Raw genomic sequence first — 15719 nt, forward strand, 5'->3', positions numbered from 1 at the left:
TAAATAGAGATTAGCCAAGAGAGCAAATTTATATTAGAGTCCTTCATTATTTATAAAATACCAAAGACAGCTTTAAGAATAAATAAACTTTACTTTAGAGTGGTCGACTTATCTTAACACTCCCCCTCAAGCTGGAGCATAGATATCAATCATGCTCAGCTTGCCACAACATTTTGAGAAACTGGGCCTGGCAAGAGGCTTTGTAAAAATATATGCAACTTGATCCTCAGATATTACATGCTTGGTAGAGATATGTCCAGCTTTAACCATATCTCTTATATAGTGACAATCAACTTCAATTTTGTCCTCTCATGAAATACCAAATTATCGGCTATATATATAGCTGCCTTGTTATCACACATCATCACCATAGGTGATGAAACCTTCACTTGAAGATCGGTCAACACAGTTCGAACCCACATCAATTCAGCTTCCGTTTGGGCCATAGCCCTATATTCTGATTCAGTACTTGACCTAGCAACCACGGTTTGCTTCTTGCTTTTCCAAGAAATTAGGTTACCTCCCACAAATACACATAATCCTGTGGTAGATTTTCTATCCTCTACAGACCCAGCATAATCAACATCAGAGTAAGCAACTACTTCCAAGGTACCCCCTTTCTTGAATAATAACCCTTTTCCAGGAGAAGATTTTAAGTACCTGAGTATCATCATTGTAGCATTCCAGTGTACCTTAGTCGGTTTGTCCATGAATTGGCTAACCTTGCTTACCGCCAGAGCAATATCAGGTCTAGTCACTATCACATATAATAACTTCCCTACCAGTGAGCGATAGCTCCTGCTATCAACAGGTTTTGACCCCTCATCCAATAAATGAACTTTGTGATCCATGGGAATATTTGCTGGTTTAACTCCCAACATTCCTGTCTCAGAACATACTTCCGTTGAGACAAAACTACACCCTCTCTGCTCCTCGCCACTTCAATGCCCAGAAAGTATCTAAGGAAACCAAGCTCTTTTGTAACAAAATGTTTTTGATGATGAGCCTTCGTAGCTGCAATATCTTTCATGTTATCTCCTGTAAGGATGATGCCATCCACATATACCACCATAACAACTATGCCTGAGTTAGTTTTCTTAATAAATAATATGTGGTCTGACGCTGATCTATTAAAACCAAACTTTGACATCACCTCAAACAACTTTTGAAACCATACACGAGGACTTTGCTTTAAACCATATATCACCTTTCTTAATCTGCACACCTTCTGACACTCCCCTTCAACCACAAACGCAGGAGGTTGTTGCATGTAGACTGTATCATACAGATCCCCATATAGGAATGCATTTTTCACATCTAGTTGACATAAGCAACAACCACGATGAACGACTACGGAGAGAACGAAACGAATGGTGCCCATCTGTGCTACGAGAGAAAATGTCTCAAAGAAATCATCACCATATGTCTGAGTATAACCTTTTGCTACTAACCGGGCCTTGTATCTTTCAATTGAACCATCTGAGTTATACTTAATGGTATATACCCATTTGCATCCAACAATGTCCGCATCTAATGGAGGATCAACAAGATCCCATGTATGTTGAGACAGTAAAGCATCCATTTCATCTTGCATAGCCTGCTTCCACCTGCTATCGAGTACTGCCTTTTGATAATTCATAGGAATAGTTTCAGCAAATAAAACTGAAATAAATGCTTTCATCTGACTACCAATTTTGGCATGTGACACAAACTGAGACAGGATATAAGGTACATTGTCGTGTCCCCTTTTCGTAGAGCGATAGGCCTGTTATCATTAACAGAAATGTCATTGTTATCAGGAGCACTTACCTTAAGAGAAGAAGAAGATGGAGGCACTGGAAGAGGTGGAGTTCTACGCACATACACCAATGGAGGATTGTGAAACCGTGAGGTAGAATGAGTTGGAGGAGGTGTTAGGGGCATCGATTCCAAAGGAAAAGGAGGAACATGAAGAGGAAAGAAGTCATTTTGATCAGCTTGCATCCTAGCACCAGTACTGGAATAATATGGAATAAACTCCAAGAAAGATACATTTGCACTGACATACTCCCGACGAGAAATCGAATCATAACATTGATACCCCTTTTGATTTTTGGGATAGCCTATAAACATACACTTAGTGGCTTGAGTGGCTAATTTATTACGGTCAGGTCCGAGTCTGTGTACAAAACAAACGCACCCAAATACCTTGGGCGAAAGAGAGAAGAGGGGTACATTAGGATACAGAATTTACAAGGGAATTTGGTCGTCCACGGATGATGAAGGCATACGGTTGATCAAAAAATAAGCCGTGGTAACCGCATCACCCCAATATGAAGCAGGAACATTTGATTGAATCATAAGGGTGCAGGCTACATCAAAGAGATGCCTGTGTTTTCGCTCAGCTACCCCCATTTTGTTGGGAAGTATAGGCACACATGGTTTGAGGTTGAATACCATGGTCCCGATAAAATTGCAACAGTGCTTTTGTTTTAAACTCAAGGGCATTATCAATGCAGATAATCTTGACAATGGATTCAAACTAAGTTTTTATTTCAATAACCAATGATTTGAGAATACTAGGAACTTCAGATCTTTCTTTTATTAAGAACACCTAAGACAACTTCAAAAAATCATTGACAATAACAAGATAATAACGACATTGAGTCCTGGTAGGAATCTTACTAGGACCCCATACATCCGCATGAAGAACTTCAAAGACTTTATGACTGGACTGACTCTGACTAGAAGGAAACAAACTCCTATGATGCTTGCCCAACTGACATGCTTCACACTGGAATGATGTAGTTGATGGAATTTGAGGAATGACATGACGAAGCTTCGACAAAGACGGATGTCCGAGATGATGATGCCACTGAACAGGACTCGAGAAATCATCGACTGTAGCATAAATGTTTCCCACAGGGTGATGTAGATAGTAGACTCTATTTTCTTCATAGCCTTCACCAATCTTCTTCTCCATCAGCAAATCCTGAAAATGACAACACACAGGATCAAATATCACCCTATAATTTAGCTCTTTTGTAAGGCAACTAACAAAGAGTAAACTTTGAGGAAATGAAGGAGCATGAAGGACATTGTTCAACTGTAAGGAAGAAGATATAACATTTCTCTGACCAATAACATGGGAGAAACTCCTATCTGCTAATAAGACACCCCGATGTGCAGTAATAGCCTTTAGACCTGAATTTTTTTGAGAATTTTCGCATAGATGTCTAGATGCACCAGAGTCAATAATCCACTTACTATCATGGGGAGAAAGATGGTCTCCTGTTGAGTAGGCCACACCAGTTACAGGAGAAGAGGAACTTGAAAGACGATGAGCAACCAGTTCATCATATTCTGCACGACTAAGAGTGATATAATCACTGGAGAAAGTGGTGTCATTAGCTACTTCTAGTTTAGTAACATTAGCTTTTGGAACATTAGGCTTCAATGGAGAAGAAGCAGGCCATCCATGTTTATCCCAACAACGATCTTCTAAATGTCCTGATTTTCCACAAAAGCTACATTGGAGTTTACCTCTACCTCCCATACCTCTTCCACGACCTCTTCCTCTAACATTCAGAGTATTCCTTCGTCTATAACTACATGGAACAACTAAAGCAGATGATTGAGATGCAGACTGAGATTGTGGAAGAGAGATGGCAAGTCTACTCAACCGATTGTATGCATCGGCAAGAGTAGGAACATCAGACCCGGTTAACATTTGGACTTTAGCAACTGAGAACTCTGAAAATAGGCCTGTGAGGAACCGAGCAACCATAGTCTGTTCTTGATGATCCTTTTGTTTTGAACACCACAGTGGTCTATGAGCATTAAGTCTTTCAAAAGCAGCTTTGACGGAAGCATAATACTGGGCTAATGTCTGATCACCTTGCTGCAAATTATATATTTTTTGTTCAACTTGGAGAATACAACTCACATTAGTCTCTTGAGAGTACGTATTTCGAAGATTGTCCCATATCTGTTTAGCCGTATTGTAGTAAATTAAGCCATCTGCAATAGGATGTTCAATGTTATTCATGATCCATGACATAACAATGTCATTATCTTCTTCTCAAGTAATGTATTTTCCTGTCTTATCATTTGGTTCAGATTTCATCAGTATGTGTTTTCTACGATGTCCAAACACCGACATCATAAACGTTTTGGACCACCGTGTGCATAGTTTGTTTCATTTAATTTTACAGAAGACCCATAGGAGAAAGGATTTGCGAAGGCTTTATATTCCCCAATAGCCTCATGCTTGAAATCAAATTTCAAAACTTCACCCATACTGATGAATAACATTCCCTCGGTAGTCACCACGAATAGTGTTGTTGCAATAAACTTCCACTTAAAATAAATGTTAAATATGATAGAGATCGGCTCCACACTATGCAGATCCACTACGATGATGGGTCTTCACCACGACATCAGATCTGAACCAACCAAAACAAATGATCTGATAAAAAAAAGCACGACTATTTAATATAAATTGTTCTTCACAACAACCAGATATGAGTGAACCAAAATAGAAGTATGCAAGTCCACGACTCAAAAGTATATCCAATCTTCACCACACTCAGATGAGTCACATCTGTAATCAGATCTCAAAAAAAAATCCATGACTATGTAATATAAAGTATTTTTGTTTTTTCTCTTTGACACTCAGATATGAAGGACCCAAAAACAGAAGTATGCAGGTCCACGACTGAAAAATAGATTTAATCTTCACCACACTCAGATCTGTGAGCAGATCTCTGGAAAAAAAATTGTAGATCAACGACTATTTAATATGAATATTTCTTCACGACAACCAGATTTGAACGAACCAAACCAAAAATATCCATGCCCACGACTGAAAACTATATTTAATCTTCACTACATTCAGATTTGTGATCAGATCTAAACTACCTAGAGCATACGGTAAAAAAAAAACACAAATCCACGACAATGGACTGCATTTAATCTCCACAAAAAAAGTTTTACTGTCACCCACTTCACGACTTCAGCACAATACCCATACCTGTATCCACTCAGTTTGGTCGACAGAGACCCATAGATCCATGCAATTTTTAGATCTGATTACAGATCTGAGTCATGACTCTTGTCAGACCTCAGATCTGTTATCAGATTTGTACCACTCGTTAAAAAAAATGACACACCTTTTATCTGATCCTCTTCACGTGAACCTTTTTATCTGATCCTCTTCACGTGATCTAATACCCTTCACTCGAACTTTGATGCAGAACTCGAGATCGCGCTCCCCAGATTGACGACTTTGATACCATGTAGAAGAAAAAACTCAGAGAATACTCAGAAACGATAGAGAGAGAAAGAAAGAACTTAGAAAACTTCATTAGGTCTAATCTCCTTTAATTTAAATAGAGATTAACCAAGAGAGCAAATTTATATTAGAGTTCCTCATTATTTATAAAATACCAAAAACTTCTTTAAGAATAAATAAACTTTACTTTAGAGTGGTCGACTTATCTTAACATGAATCATCTACTGCAGGATTTTTTCTCTCATGCTTGAAAACTATAACTTGAATTTTTTCAATCATATCTCACATTTCATAAACTTTGTAAAGTATGGGCTCATCCTTGTCAACTTCTCTCAGCATTTCTCAAATAAGTTTGTAAATTCAAGGAAATATATGATTCTATCCCAAAACTCATCATCAATAATGAATTTCTTAATTTCTTGAGCCTTAACATCATTAACACAATAAAATGTCTAATTCTCATCAGTTACCATGTTGACTTAATCTTTTTCACTATTACAATAATGGACGTAAAACGTGTTTCAACAACCTTCAACAATTTCATATCAAAATGCCTATTAAATGATATTAGCATGATGGTGGTTGACAACAAAATTTTTAATGCTTTTGTCATTTTTTTCTAATTCGTCAATCCATGAACATAAAGCATATGCTGGTGAATTTTCTTCTTTTGGGTTGCAAATGTTCTTGAGAGCCAGATTCAAACTATGTACTATACAGGGAGTCCAAAAAATATGAGGATACTCAATCTCCAAACTCAATATTGCACTTTTACAAACTGGAGCATTGTCTGTGATGATTTGCACTACTTTCTGATCACCCACTTCTTTTATTACTTTTATAAACAACCTCATTCAAATACTCAACATTTTTATATTGCCCAAATGCATCAACTGCTTTCAATAATACTGAGCCACTAAACGAAGAAGCAATGAAATTAATCGTGAACGTCTTTGAATATTTGTCTACCCATCAGAAACAATGGAAACTTCATTTTGTTCTCATGAAAATTCTTAATGTCTAGTAATCTCTCAACATTTGCTCTCTCTTTTGCAAGAATTGTCGTTCATAGTTTTTTTGAGTTTGGAGGTATATAGTCACTCAACTTACAATTTGCCAGTGAAGTAATTAAATCTTTTCAATAAGGATTTTTAGTTGCATTAAATAGAAATGAATTAAAATAAAAATAACTTCATACTTTTCTATTCATCTCTTCCCTTCCATATGTATTGAATGATGCTTGTATCGTTTCTCTTTCTCTACCTCCTATATTCACTTTTTTTTTAACATTTTTTGTGGCTTAAAAATGATACATTGATTGCACAAGAATCACTCATTGTCTTCATTTTCTCATATTCATCGTGTATTTTTTTGTATTGTTTCTGAATTGCCTTACCAACTCTTTTGCATCCTGAAATGCCATGTCTTGATATTTTCAACAAATGAGCCTTAACTCTTGTGTAAGACCTAACATAATCTCTCCTAAAAAGCTTGCATCGAAATCTCTTATTTCAACTACCTCCTCCAGCTTTTTCAAGCTTATACATGTACTCATAGTGGCTCTACGTCATTATATGATGCAACCAACAAACAAGAATCAATGCCATCATTATTAACAACACTAACAACAAAATTTACATGTGGGGATTATGAAAATATCTCAAAAAGAAATAATGTGTATTGCAAACACCAACTCCACAAAGGGATATGTGCACGAAGGCATAAGAACACTTGAAAGAAAGTACACAAAGGTACAACGAATAACCAAAATGCAAAATATATTGAATCTATAACGAACAAGTTGGAGAAAACAAGCTCCAATTACAAACAAGGGGGTCTTCACCCCTATTTATACACATAGAGGAGACCTTGGAGGGGCTCCATTAGATGTTGGAGCCCCTCCAACGGTTAGAAATCTAACCGTTGGAGGGGTCCAACATATAGTGTTGGACCTCCTCCAAGGTGTTGTCTAAGTCAACAATAAAGAAAAAAGAAAAAACAAGAAAAAGGAAAAAGGAAAAGAAAAAAGAAAGGAAAGAAATGGGAAAAGAATTACAAACATATTCACTAATGTGAATGTGCGTAAAAGGTAAAAAGACAGAAATACCCTTGGGGGTTAAATGATGTGGAAAATGAATATATATATATATATATATATATATATATATATATATATGTATCATACATATATGTATATGTATCTCTCTTTATATATATATATATATATGTATACAAAAAAGAGATATAATTTAACATCCTCCCTCAAACTTAGGGCGAAATGACCGAGATTTTGCCGAGAAGAAAGTTGAATCTAGGAGAGAAGAGCGCTTTGGTCAAGAAATCTGCCAATTGATATTCAGAGGTCACGTACGGAAGATCTATAACTTTTTGCAAATATGCTTCTCTAACATAGTGACAGTCCATCTCAATATGCTTTGTGCGTTCATGAAATGTGTGATTTTTAGCAATGTAGATTGCACTCTTATTGTCATAACATAACTTTGTGGGTCCTTGAACCTGAATCCCCATGTCTTGTAGCAATTGATGAATCCACACAATTTTCATGATTGTGGATGTCATGGCTCGATATTCTGCTTCTGTGGATGATAGAGATACCTTTTGTTGTTTCTTGCATCTCCATGAGACCAAGGATTCACCTAAAAAAATGCAAAAACCTGTAGTGAAGTGATGGTTATTTGGGTCACCTCCCCAATCAGAGTCAGTATATACAATTAAATTTAACTCAGAAAATGAGGAAAGAAAAACTCTCTTGTTTATAGTTTTCCTTATGTATCTGATGACTCGGAGAGCGGCGCCCATATAGACAGATGTAGGAGCATGCTGGAATTGGCTTGCGGTGTGCACAGCATGTGAGATGTTTAGCCTTGTGATGCTAAGATACATTAGAGACCCCACAAGTTGCCGGTAGGGGGTAGGATCCTCTAAAGGTGTCCCATCATCGATCTTCATTTTTTATCCCATAATTTCATGTGTCTCACAGACTTTATCGTCAGTAATACCTGATCTGTCAAGATTCTCACATGCAAGTTTAGTTTGAGACAAAAAATAGCCTCTATGAGAGTAGGCCACCTCGATGCCAAGAAAGTATGTTAGATACCCTAAGTCTGACATTTCAAACTTCTCTTTTAAAGTGGTTTTAATACTTTTGATCATCTTTATGTCACTATCTGTTATCAACATATCATCAACATATAGTATTAAAATTACAATTCCTGCATCAGACTTTTTGGCAAACAGAGCAGTGTTAGTGTAGCATGAAGTAAAACCATCTTGAATCATTACTTCATTAAATCGATCATACTAAGCCTTAGGGGCTTGTTTTAAACCATAGAGCGCTTTTTGCAAACAAAGGACTTTTCCCTTTGGTACGTCCATGCCAGGAGGATCAAACATCCATGTAAACTTCTTCATTAAGGTCCCTATTTAAAAAGGCATTTTTAACATCCATTTGGTAAATGTTCTATTTTTTAATAGATGCAATGGTGATCAAACATCTTACAGTAACCATTCGTGCGACAGGAGCAAAGGTTTCTTCATAATCGATATTGTATTCTTGACTATATCCTTTTGCAACAAGGCGGACTTTATATCTTTCAAGAGTACCATCACTCTTGGTTTTGACTTTAAAAACCCATTTACATCCTATTGATTTCTTTCCTTTTGGAAGATATTAAAAGACTCAAGTTTTGGCTTTGTTGAGGGCTCTAAGTTCGTTATCCATTGCGTCCCTCCACTCTATCATTTTCTTAGCTTCTTCAAAAATCCTAGGTTCTTGATATGAATGAATGGCACTAAGACATGCCTTATGTTTTGGAGAAAAAGACTCATAGGATATAAGTCTAAAAGGATTTTTCCTTGATCTTTTCGTTCTTCGTGAGTGGTTGAAAGATTCGCTAGGGTCACTATCCTTTTCTATTGCACTTCTAAAGGTATTTTTATCTCTCTGTGTATAGGTAATTGGTTCAACTATTATCTCTTCTTCATGTTGGATGGGTGGTGGAATACATTCACTTATATCCCCATCCTCATTGAATTCAGCATCATTAAAATGATCCTCATTTCTAGATAATAATTCAAACAAAAAGGAGTAATCGACATTATCTTTATGAGTTTTGTGTTCTTCAAAACCACTTATATTTTCTAAAAAAGTTACATTTCTTGAAACATATAGTTTGTCATTTTGAATATTATAACACGTAAAACCTTTTTGTGTTTCCGAATATCCCAAAAAACACACAAGGAATAGCTTTGGGAGATAGTTTATCATTCTTGTCGATGAGGACAAAACATTTACAACAAAAAATTCTTAGTCTATTGTAATCAAGTTCTTTTTTATACAAAGTTTCAAAGGGGGATATTTGATTCAAATTTTTGGATGGAAGTCGATTTATGAGGTAAACCGATGCAAGAGCCGCTTCGGCCCAAAATCTTTTTGGAATTTTTTGAGAAATGAGTAAGGTCCTTGTAGTTTCTATTATATGTCTATGTTTTCGTTCGGCTAATCCATTTTGTTGAGGTGTTTTGGGCAAGGCCTTTGATGAACAATCCCATTATTTTCAATATAACTTTTGAAATCATTTGAAAGGTATTCTCCCCCGGAATCGGCTTTAAGAATTTGTAATTTACTATTGAATTGATTTTGTATCATCATATGAAAAACCTTAAAAGTAGAGAAAACCTCGTGTTTATGTTTGAGAAAGTATATCCTACTATATCTCGAGAAATCATCAACATAAATAACATAATACGAAAACCCTCCCTTAGACATTACGGGTGCCGGTCTCCATACATCTGAATGCACAATTTCAAAAGGCTTAGTTGAAAACATAGTCCTTTGTCCAAAAGGTAAGCTTCTCATTTTACCAAGAATACAATCATTACAATTGAAGTTGTCTTTACATAAAGTTTTAGCAAAATGTAAATAAGAAAGCTTGACAATATTTGGATGCCCACGGTGTTTATGCCAAACATTTATATCTTTATGTTGGGCAACATTACAAAAAGTGTTTTGGAATTTGAAGAAACTCCATAAAGTATATATCTTTCCTCCCAGAGCCTTCCCCAATCAATTTTCCAGACCGACGATCCTGTATCCAACATTTATTAGATGAGAATTTGATATCACACCCATGATTCGATAGTTGAGAGACGGAAAGCAAATTTAAATTTAGTTTTGGGATAAATCTAACTTTAAGAATAAAAAAATCTTGTCTTTCAAAATCTTCAATTCCTTTTATTTCAAGAGAAGCCCCATCCGCGGTAGAGACAAAAAATGGTGGCAATTTTTTTGAGTATTTAGAAAGTGCAAAAATATTTGGAATCATATGAAAGGATGCACTCGAGTCTAAGAGCCAACGAATCTTACCGGGAGGAGAGAAGGTTGTCATGGTGGCTCCTAAAATGGATCCCTCGAGGAGAGGTTGAAGAGCTTCCATGATTTGATTTAGAGGCAAAGTAGCATTGTTGGAAGTTGATGGTCCTTCTTGGTTGGTTGGAAAGTTGTAGATATAGCCACCATCTTTTTCCATTTGGGACAAACGGGGTTTAATGTGTCCTGGTTCTTTGCAAAAGTGACATATGATTTTACTATAATCTCTTCTTCCATATTGCCCACCATTTTCTCTTCCTCTTTGATTTTTGTTGAAATGAGGGAGTTTATATGTTTTGACATTATTCTCTGGTCTTGAAACGGCATAAGCACCCTCATTCTCATCCTTAAAGGGAACGGCCAACACACTTTGATTGGTTTTATTCATCCCCAATCTAGTTTCTTCTCTACTTAGTTTGGCAAGCACATCTTTCAACGGAGGAGAAGAAAAAGAAGACAAAAGAGAAGACCTAGTTTGTTCGAACTCGGGTCTAAGCCCATTTAAAAAGTTGAAGAAATGATCCTCTTTTAATTGTTTGACCCTCAATTCAATTGCCTCTCCACTCCATTTAGGTTCTTGGATAGCAAGTTCATCCCAAATAGTGGATAGTTCGGCCAAATATTTTCTAACGGACATTTCCCCTTGTTGAAGGGTTAATGCCTTCTTTTGGAGGTAATATTTATGGGACAAATCTCTTGATGCATACATTCTTTCAAGATACTCCCATACTTGAAAAGCCTTATTCTTGTTTCAACGGAAGAGAAGAACCATGAAAGAATTTTGTAGTTTTTCATCTCATATTCTTCATGCCTTTTGTTGTATTCTTCAAAGGTTTTTTCTCTCTGTTTATCATCAAGAACCTTTATTTCACCATTCTCAACAACGGTGATCTTAGGTTCGATTTCGGGAACGGTTCATTTGACATAACCCCAAAGACCTTTCCCTTTAATGTAAGCATTCATATTATTAGCCCAAACATGGTAGTTGGAGTCATTCAATTTAAAACCAAGTGAAAAATGAAACTCTTTTTCACCCATTAGAGAGGGAAGAATGAAGAATTTATACGTACCACAATAAGATTTTTAAATCTTGTTGTAATATCCTTCTAAAATATTGAGGGAAAAGAAGCCCCCACACCAATCACCAAGAAGTCAAAGGCACACTTTTCAAGGCTCCCGCAAATACGAAGAATCACACGATTTTCAATCTTCAACCTTCAACCTTGCTCTGATACCATATGAAAATATCTCAAAAAGAGATAATGTGTATTGCAAACACCAACTCCACAAAGGGATATGTGCACGAAAGCACAAGAACACTTGAAAGAAAGTACACAAAGGTACAAAGAATAGCCAAAATGCAAAATATATTGAATCCATAATGAACAAGTTGGAGAAAACAAGCTCCATGTAATAAATTACAAACAAGGGGGTCTTTCACCCCTATTTATACACATAGAGGAGACCTTGGAGGGGCTCCACTAGATGTTGGAGGGGTCCAACGTCTAGTGTTGGACCCCCTCCAAGGTGTTGACTAAGTCAACAATAAAGAAAAAAGAAAAAAAGAGAAAAAAGGAAAAAGAAAAAGAAAGGAAAGAAATGGGAAAAGAATTACAAACATATTCACTAATGTGAATATGCGTAAAAGGTAAAAAAGATAGAAATACCCCTGGGGGTTACATGATGTGGAAAATGAATATATATATATATATATAAATATATGTATACAAAAAAGAGATACAATTTAACAGGGATGAGGATGACCCGAGTCCTTTCCCTTTGTTTGCGAGTCCTTTCTCTTTAAAAAAAAAGTTATTTAAATAAAATTCATATCAAGTTCTGCAGAACCAAATAAAATAAAGGTAAAGAGAAAGGACCTCTGCAAAGGCGAACTCTTGGGTTCAGCATTGCCAAACCCAGCAGGACTGGATTCGACAGCCCAGTGCTGGTAGCTGAACCCAGCTTAACAGGGTTAAGTTCAATAGAGCAGAACTTAGCCCAGCACGGCTGTCGAACCCAGCCCCGACAACCCAGAGATGGGAGCCGAACCCGATAGAACCAAGTCTGGGAGCCGAACCTAGCCCAAAAGAAGAAGAAGAAAGACAAGAGAAGGTGGATGAAGAAGAGAGAGAGAGAGAAAAGAAGAAAAAGAAAGAGAAGAGAGAGAGATACCTTGCAGTCGCCGGAGGAGAGGAGCGCTCGGGACAGCTGCCCGTCGAAGGAGAGGAGGGGTTGAGAGTGCAGCCGTAGAAGAGGACTAGGAGATGAAAAGGGGGAGGCATCGGGGTCGGGGGGAGGGAAATTTGCCCTAATCCCCCGCCCAGCCCCCTTTCGTAGTTTTTTATTTTATTTTGGGTCCAAAATGGAATTGGTCAAAGTTGACCAGGTCCATTTTGAACAGTTATAACCCTGGGTGCGGTGGACTGCACCCATGGTCGGATTGACTGCACTGGGTGCCGCACATGAGTCGAGTCGCGTTGACGCGGGTGCGTCCCCCTGTTGGCCGAATCCCTGTGACATAGCTTGACAATCATAGGCCTTAGCATCACACTTGACACACATACACATAGATTTTTGTTCTGTTCGTTTTATTGTGAAAAGTTATAGAGGCACTAGAGGCTAACTTCAGCACAAGTCTGACCTGGCAAGCTACTGAATGAGGTCAATGTCCAAATTTTGTGACACAGGTTGTGAAAAGCAGCCAAATCCCAACAGATACTGGCAAGATACCTGATATTCGACAGGCTACCCACTGTGATGCCCTCCTTGACTTAAGGTATCCATCTCCATAAGGGTTCGTTGGATATTCAAGCAACAGATAAGCTAGGATATTATTTCTAGGAATAAGATGCACGGTAAATTTTCTAGAAAGAAAATATTCAAGCATGACACTAGTAGCATATCAATGCTGGGATGTAATATGATGTTCACAATAGGGAAAATATTTAAGAAAACACGTAACCCAATCAGGACCTCAAAGTGCAGCATTAGGTGGACTGCTAGCAACGAGTTTCTATTTTCTAATAACCTCTCTTTATGAGTTGATCAGTTGGGTTTTAAATTTTAATCTAAGTGAATATGGTTTCTGATTAAATTTTGAATCACCCATAATAATGTCACTCCTAATCATGTACAGGTTTAATTAGTGGACAAACTTTATGGTTTGGGCATCTTAACCAAGTGATCTTCAGTTTAAGCAGCTATCATTTCCATCAAAGAATTGGAGTTATGATTTTCATTACACCTATTGGTACCAGAGTTCAAGATACATCCAGCAACACTTCATTCTAGGAAGAATAGTTTTTTATAGTTAGGCCTCTTTAGCTGGCCTATAAACCATGGTTGTGAAAACTGTTCTTTTATCAGCTTTATTTTGGAATTTAATGACATCTAATTTTGCTGTGAGCCTTGAAACTCATGACCTGAGAGTCTGACTGTATCTATCAGTTACAGCTTAGAATTCCATTCTTTGCCTCCCCACCTGTGTTTGTTTCAGGTTGAATATTTTGTAGACTCTGGTGCTTCAGGATAATTTTGTATCTCCTTTCTTTATGAAATCTTACTATTTCTTTAACCAAGAGTATTTCCGTTTCTACCTAGAATGACCAGAAGATGGATCGTAAGCCTGCAATTGAAGATGTCAGTGCATCATTGGTTGATCCAACATTTGAGAGGAGAAACCCACTTTTGCCATCCACAAAATTTCCTCTCCTTTTGACTATCTTACTGAACCTTCGTCTACATCATTCTAGTAGAGAAACTCGATCTTGTGATCTATGTAATTCCTTCCGTCGTATGTGTTCTTAACTCTTAAACTAATTAAGTGTTAATTAGAACTTGGGCTTTCTTTTTTCTTTAGTGGGCTTCCATATCACTAGTTTTTATTTGTAGTTATTTTGCTTAGTTCACAGTGATTCAGTCCCACTCCTCCACACACACACCAACACCAAACATGCACATTCGCTCAGTCACAGGGATACTGATCCTGAGCTCGTGCATTAATATCCAATTGCCAGCCTCATGCATGGAAGTTTGCGACATGACAGATTTTTTGCTTCTTTTCTCATATTGAAATTGTTCTTTGGCATGTTGAATGTGAATCGTAACTCGGTTTCATATGGAAGTGGTTGCCTTAGCCAAAAAACTGCTGATGTGCACACCAAGTCCATGGCACATTAGTACTTGCTTTGACATCAGAGCTTGAGGATTGTTATAAAACAAAAGTTGTATTTGATATTTATGCTATCTTTCTATTGTATATCTGACTTTATTCCACAGTAGGATCTGTTATGTGCACAATGAAGCATATGCACTGTCTTTTTTTACTGCATGACGTCCCAATTTTTTCCACCTGCTAGTGATATCAATAGATAGATGTTAGGATGATATGGGTTATTTCTACTTGGTACATTTTTATACTTATTTTTTTGCCTCTCTTGTGTAGTGATGGATAATTTTAAAAGTTTCCCAAAGCATCTCTATGGTCTTACTCCCTCACAGATGGACATGTTCATGACTGAAGACAACCCTGTCATGAGACAATCTCAGAGAATCACTGAGGTGAAATCGTGTTACATCATGCTGTTGGATTTATTGGAGCCTACATCTTGTCTTAATTATTCAAAATCTCCCTTTTTCTGAGAGCTCAAATCAAGCTAATGCTTTCTTTGGCCAGATGAACATGAATATCATGAGTAGTGTATATCCATTGGCTAAGCTCTAGTATAGCACAAAGAATCTGTTGCTACATGGTGCCCTTTTTCCATTTTCAATATACGAGCTCAAAGTTTCTTCCATTTAAAATTTGATACAGGAGAGTATATCATCTGCAACAAACTATCTAAATGGTGGGGGCATGTATACACAATCTGCTCTAATAGATGGCCCCTCACGGTACAGTATGAGTGTGAGCATGTACCGTGGTGGTTACAGAGGTTATGGCAGACCTAGGAGCCCTCCTCCTGATCTGCCTTCTCTGCTCCTGGATGCTAGAATTTGCTACCTTGGAATGCCTGTAAGGGAGATCAACTACAGCATCATACTCAGTTTTTGCAGTTT

At 37.2% G+C, this 15719-nt stretch overlaps 1 protein-coding gene across 1 annotated transcript in view; it reads left to right on the top strand.

The window, feature by feature from the left end:
• The window catches only part of LOC149842230 (ATP-dependent Clp protease proteolytic subunit-related protein 1, chloroplastic-like), a 30618-nt gene that overhangs the window by 12301 nt on the left and 2598 nt on the right, over positions 1-15719 (top strand). The window contains exons 2-3 of the mRNA XM_089999014.1: positions 15106-15221; positions 15475-15675. Coding sequence (XP_089855140.1) covers positions 15106-15221; positions 15475-15675 — 317 coding nt within the window. The remainder of the gene's footprint in view (positions 1-15105; positions 15222-15474; positions 15676-15719) is intronic.

Source organism: Nuphar pumila, chromosome 3, assembly GCF_984573655.1.
Source record: "Nuphar pumila chromosome 3, dmNupPumi1.hap1.1, whole genome shotgun sequence".
Lineage (NCBI taxonomy): Eukaryota > Viridiplantae > Streptophyta > Magnoliopsida > Nymphaeales > Nymphaeaceae > Nuphar > Nuphar pumila.